This window comes from Equus caballus, chromosome 8 (genome assembly GCF_041296265.1).
Source record: "Equus caballus isolate H_3958 breed thoroughbred chromosome 8, TB-T2T, whole genome shotgun sequence".
NCBI classification, from domain to species: Eukaryota; Metazoa; Chordata; class Mammalia; order Perissodactyla; family Equidae; genus Equus; species Equus caballus.
Window position 1 is genome coordinate 7,783,539 of NC_091691.1, and position 5,005 is coordinate 7,788,543.

The 5,005-nt window shown below is 60.9% G+C and overlaps 1 protein-coding gene across 4 annotated transcripts; it reads left to right on the forward strand.

Annotated features, from left to right (window-relative positions):
• Positions 1–4,686, forward strand: CASTOR1 (cytosolic arginine sensor for mTORC1 subunit 1). 4 transcript variants are annotated; one of them, XM_005612438.4, is made up of 9 exons: positions 1–358; positions 958–1,028; positions 2,197–2,384; positions 2,471–2,603; positions 2,853–2,979; positions 3,447–3,560; positions 3,730–3,812; positions 3,901–3,995; positions 4,124–4,686. In XM_005612438.4, the coding sequence occupies exons 1-9, from the start codon at positions 246–248 to the stop codon at positions 4,190–4,192; spliced, it is 993 nt and encodes a 330-aa protein (XP_005612495.1). In that variant the 5' UTR covers positions 1–245; the 3' UTR covers positions 4,193–4,686. The 4 variants fall into 4 exon arrangements, with proteins under 4 accessions (XP_005612495.1, XP_001915906.1, XP_070132323.1 ...); XM_001915871.6 differs by having other exon boundaries at positions 8–358; positions 2,856–2,979; XM_070276222.1 differs by lacking the exon at positions 3,447–3,560 and having other exon boundaries at positions 44–358; positions 2,856–2,979.
• Positions 4,687–5,005: the final 319 nt, after the last annotated feature.

Here is a 5,005-nt window from a genome sequence, read left to right on the forward strand (position 1 = left end):
GGGGTTCGGCGGGCTGGAAGGAGTCGGGCGAGGCTCAGGCTTTAGAAGAAGGCGTGGCCACCCTGGATAGGCGTGGCAGTCAGGGAGTGGGACGCGGCGCGAAGCTGGGCGGGTCCGCGGCGTAGCGGGCAGCGTGGACGCGGCCGCGCAGCGGCTCCTTTAAGCCTCCGGCACCGCCCCCACCGCCCCGCCCCCGGCGCGGCCTGGGTCTGGTTGGTGGTGGGTTCGGGTCCGCGCCGGCCGCGATGGAGCTGCACATCTTAGAGCACCGGGTGCGGGTGCTGAGCCTCGCCCGTCCCGGTCTCTGGCTCTATACCCACCCGCTCATCAAGCTGCTCTTCCTGCCCCACCGCAGCCGGTGCGCGCCCTGGTTCGGAGGCACAGATGGGGGTGGGCTCCGCTGTCGCTCCGGGATGGGGTCGGGAGATTAGGAGCGCCGCGGGGCGAGCGGGAGCGGGCGGGGAGACCCCCGCCCCGGCCGCCATCCGGCCTGGGCCTACCCTCCCTGTGACCGCCGCCTATCCGGCCCCGTGAGGCCCCCTCCCAGGGCCACTTAAGGCGCAAACAGCCTGGGGTGGTCAATGCTTAACTCCGAGTGGTGTTAAATGGAGGCATTCCTTCCTGGTGACTTCCATCGGGTCAGCTTCTTCCAGATGCCTCTAATCTGGTCAGTGGGGTGGGTCTAGGGGGGCCAAGGTCCGACGCCCCCGGCGCTGTTGCCGCAGGTGAGCTTCTCCTCCCTCCCGGAATGGAGGGGCGGGGGTCTCCTGCGGAGGTCGGGAGGGGAAAACACTTCGCGATTCCAGAGGTGGAGCCCATATCCCACTGCCCTGGGGAGAAAATTGAGGCTTGAGGGGGCAGGAAGGCGCCCCGCAAGGGTCTTTCCGGGCAGATAGAGCGAAGTCTACCTGCCCCCTCCGCCCAACTCGGGCTGAAGATGCCCCCGCTCCCAACCAGGTGCAAGTTCTTCAGCCTGACGGAGACCCCTGAGGATTACACGCTCATGGTGGACGAGGAGGGCTTCAAAGGTGGGGCTGAGCTGGGCAGGGGGAGAAGGGAAAGGATGTCGCCCTCCCCTCTTTTCGGGATTCTCACTAGATTTTAGGATCTAATGTCCCAAGAGCTGGGGCCTTTAAGGCGGACGGATCTGGGTTCGGATTGGACTCCACCACTCACTGGCTGTGTGCCCTTTGGCAAGTCATTTCCCCGCTCTGAGCTATTTGTTTCCTCTTAGGTAAAATGGTATAGTTAAGGTTCTGATCCCATGAGGGCCTGTATGTGAAGGGCACTTAGGAGCCTCAGGCCAGCAGCAAAGCCTCAGTTACGTTTCCGGCCAAGAATCGTGTTCCTGTGGCTCATATACCCCCCTGGCCATTGTTTCTCTCCGGACTTCTCTCCCTCGTGCTGGTCACCCCCTCCCGGACTGGTCTGGAGCTCCAGGAGTCTGAGGGTTGGGGAAGGAATGCAGGAACAGGCAGCCAGCCCAGGGCAGGGTCCTGGGGGGGCCTCCTGGCTGTGGTTGGCTGATTAGCAACCACCCTGGCCCTGGCTTCTGCTCTGGACTGGACGCCAGCCTAATCCCTCCCTGGTCCCTGGAACTGACATCTGGCTCCTACTCCTGCCAGCTTGACCCATCCTCACAGGCCTGGACTCTCAGGCTAGCCAACTGGGGCTAGGCCCATCCCCCACTGCACCGTTTCAGGCCTTAGTTTCCCTATTTGTACTGCAGGCAAGTCTGGATGTGCTAGGAGAGGAAGGCATACGCCAGCCAACATGATCTGCTGGCGCCCCCTGGTGGTGTCACATGGTATAAAACCTGTTAACCCACAAAACAGTCATGAGGGAGATGAGTACTGTCATCCCATTTTACAGATGAGGAAACTGAGACTCAGAGATGTTAAATCATTTGCCCCAGGCCAACAGCAGATAAATGGCGAAGCTGGGATTTGAACCCAGGTCTGTCTGAATCTGGAGCTTTGATCTTAACTGGGAAGTTGCAATCCCTGGCTGGCCAGCACCTGGAGCATTTCTCAGTCCTTCCATACATGCAGGTCTCAGGAGCAGGACTCGGAGGAGGGAGAGAGCCCTAGTCTCAGACCCGACCTTGCTTTGGGAGAGCCCTCCAAGTCTCAGGGAAACTGAGGGGCAGGGGCCAGCCCTGCGGGCCCTGACCGAGCATGTGCCCCCTACCCACAGAGCTGCCCCCATCTGAGTTCCTGCAAGTGGCTGAGGCCACATGGCTGGTGCTGAATGTGTCATCCCACAGCGGAGCAGCCGTGCAGGCTGCTGGGGTCACCAAGATCGCCCGCTCAGTCATTGCACCACTAGCCAAGCACCATGTGTCCGTGCTGATGCTGTCCACTTACCAGACAGACTTCATCCTGGTGAGTTTCCTGCAGGCGCCAGTGTAGGGTAGGGTGGGCATGGGTGTCTGGGGACCCGTGTGATGTGCCGTCTCCCGGTGGCCCAGGTGCGGGAGCAGGACCTGTCCAAGGTGATCCACACGCTGGCCCAGGAGTTTGACATTTACCGAGAGGTGGGCGGGGAGCCTGTGCCTGTTGCCAGGGCTGATTCCAGCAACGGCTTTCCCCGTGCCCAGCATGGTGAGGGCCGACCTCTGACACCCAAACCTGGGCGGGGGCTCCTCTTCCCTCTGAGGCCCTTCCCTTGTGCGGGTGGGTCTGTGGGCATGGGGAGACCAGCTGACACCGCCTCACAAGATGGGGAGATGGGGCGGGGAAAACTGCAGTGGGTTCTTGTAGAGCATGACCCTGCATTCAGCCCAGGCCCCACCAGGGGGCGCCCCAGCCCACGGTTGCCTTTTCACCTGTCTCTGCCTGGTCCCTCCTTAGCAGGGCCCAGCCCCACAGTGCATCCCATCCAGAGTCCACAGAACCGCTTCTGTGTCCTCACGCTGGACCCTGAAACACTGCCAGCCATCGCCACCACCCTCATCGATGTTCTCTTCTACTCACACAGGTGGGTGTTGTGTGCACTTCATCCCTGTGTCCTCACACCATTATTCCCTCTGCTCTGTCCCACCACCTTCCACCTGTCCCTTGATTCTGCAGCTCTGTGCCCTGTTCTGTCTCGGGGTTCATGGCAGCCTGTGATGCCCATGTGCCCTTCACTGGTGTTCAAGGAAGGTCCTGATACCACAGCCAGAGTCCTCTCTTGTAGTGTGGACAGAGCCGTGCCCTGGTCAGGCCGTCTGGCCCTGGGGTCCTGCACCTTTGGCACAGACAGGGTTCATCATTCTCTTCCATCCATACCTGGCACCAAAGGAGATCAGGGCCCTCAGACGGGAGGAAAAGTGACCCAGAGATGGGAGGGTCTGCCCAGGGCCACCTGTGCCAGCTCCTGCCCGGGGCTCTGGAGGCTGACTGGGAGGAGATGGAGTGGGCTGGGTGCCCAGAAGAGCACCTGAGTCTCCTGTTCCTCCCCAGTGCCCCCAAGGAGGCAGCCTCTGGCAGTCCTGGACCCAGTTCCATCACATTTTTTGCCTTCTCCCTCATTGAGGGCTATATCTCCATTGTCATGGATGCTGAGACACAGAAAAAGTATGTGACCCCTGACCCAGGGTGAACCATAGACCCTAAGCCAGCCCCAGGGAGGGAGGAGGTGGAGTGTCAGAATTGGAGGTCACCAGGCCGACATGCCCCAGGGTCTCACAGTGGGGCAGGGAGGGGGTGGGTGGGTGCCCTGCCCACTTCCCACCTACCTCCCCAGGTTCCCCAGTGACCTCCTGCTGACCAGCTCCTCGGGAGAGCTGTGGAGGATGGTGCGCATCGGTGGACAGCCTCTGGGCTTTGGTGAGGGCTGCTTCTTGTGTGTTAGGGGCTTGGGGAGGGCCTGTGGGGCGACCAGGCTGATCCACATGGACCCTTCCTCAACCCTCAGATGAATGTGGGATTGTGGCCCAGATCGCGGGTCCCCTGGCTGCGGCTGACATCTCTGCTTACTACATCAGCACCTTCAACTTTGACCACGCCCTGGTGAGTGCCATGGGCTGATATGGGGGGTCCTGGAGAGATACTGATGCCCAGAAGGGTGGAGGGGACAGGAGGTAGACCCAGCTGAGCCAGGAAGTCGGGGCGGCCCTGACCCCTGCCTCTACCCGCAGGTGCCAGAGGACGGCATCGGGAGCGTCATCGAGGTCCTCCAGCGACGGCAGGAAGGCCTGGGCTCCTGAGGCCTGAGGAAAACAGCAGCCTCCATGCTCTTCCCTTGCCCCCAGGCTTCCAGAGACTTCTCTAAGCTATTTCCTCAAGCTCTGAGATGAGCCCACCCCCCAGCCCCCAATCCTGCCGGGGGATCCCTCCTTCTGCTCTCTGTCTGTAAGTCGCGTGCAGGCACCAGCTCTCACGTGGACACGTGTGTCTGCCCGAACAGGGGAACGTGGTGCTCAGGGCTTCCACCAGGAAGCCCTCAACCCATTACTCCCTGAGCGGCCTCGGCATTTGCACATTCCCTGCTTGAGGCCTGAGCCATCCCCCCCTCAGTGCCCTGGGCCAGCTGCTCCCTGGACAGGGCCCTGATCACCATTCTGCCTCTGGCTGGGTTGCCTTCTCTGGCCAGGTGATTTATGACAGTGCCTCCCCATCCTGGGGCCTCCAAGAACAGTATTTTTACATCTCTTTCTCTTCTATTTTTATCAACTTATTAATAAAGGGCTTGTAGTGACCAGGCTGGGCTGTGGTCCTTGAGGGTCGCCTGAGCCTCAGCCGCGGCTGCTCTGCTGCTCCTCTTGGCCTCAGCCTAAGGTTCTGGTCTCTCTCCGTGTAGCTGGCTAAGGGCTGGTCTCACGTCACCTCCCTCACTTTTCACCAAGAGAGTGGTACGTCAACCATCGCCATTTTCCAGATGAGGAACCAGGGCTTCAAGAGCTGAAGTGATTTATCCAAGGTCACATCCAGGGCTGCCTGGCTCTGAGTCCGGGCTTTTTCTTCATTCCTTGCTGCTTCTGGAATAGCCCAGAAGGTTCTGAACATGGGCAGAGACTGCC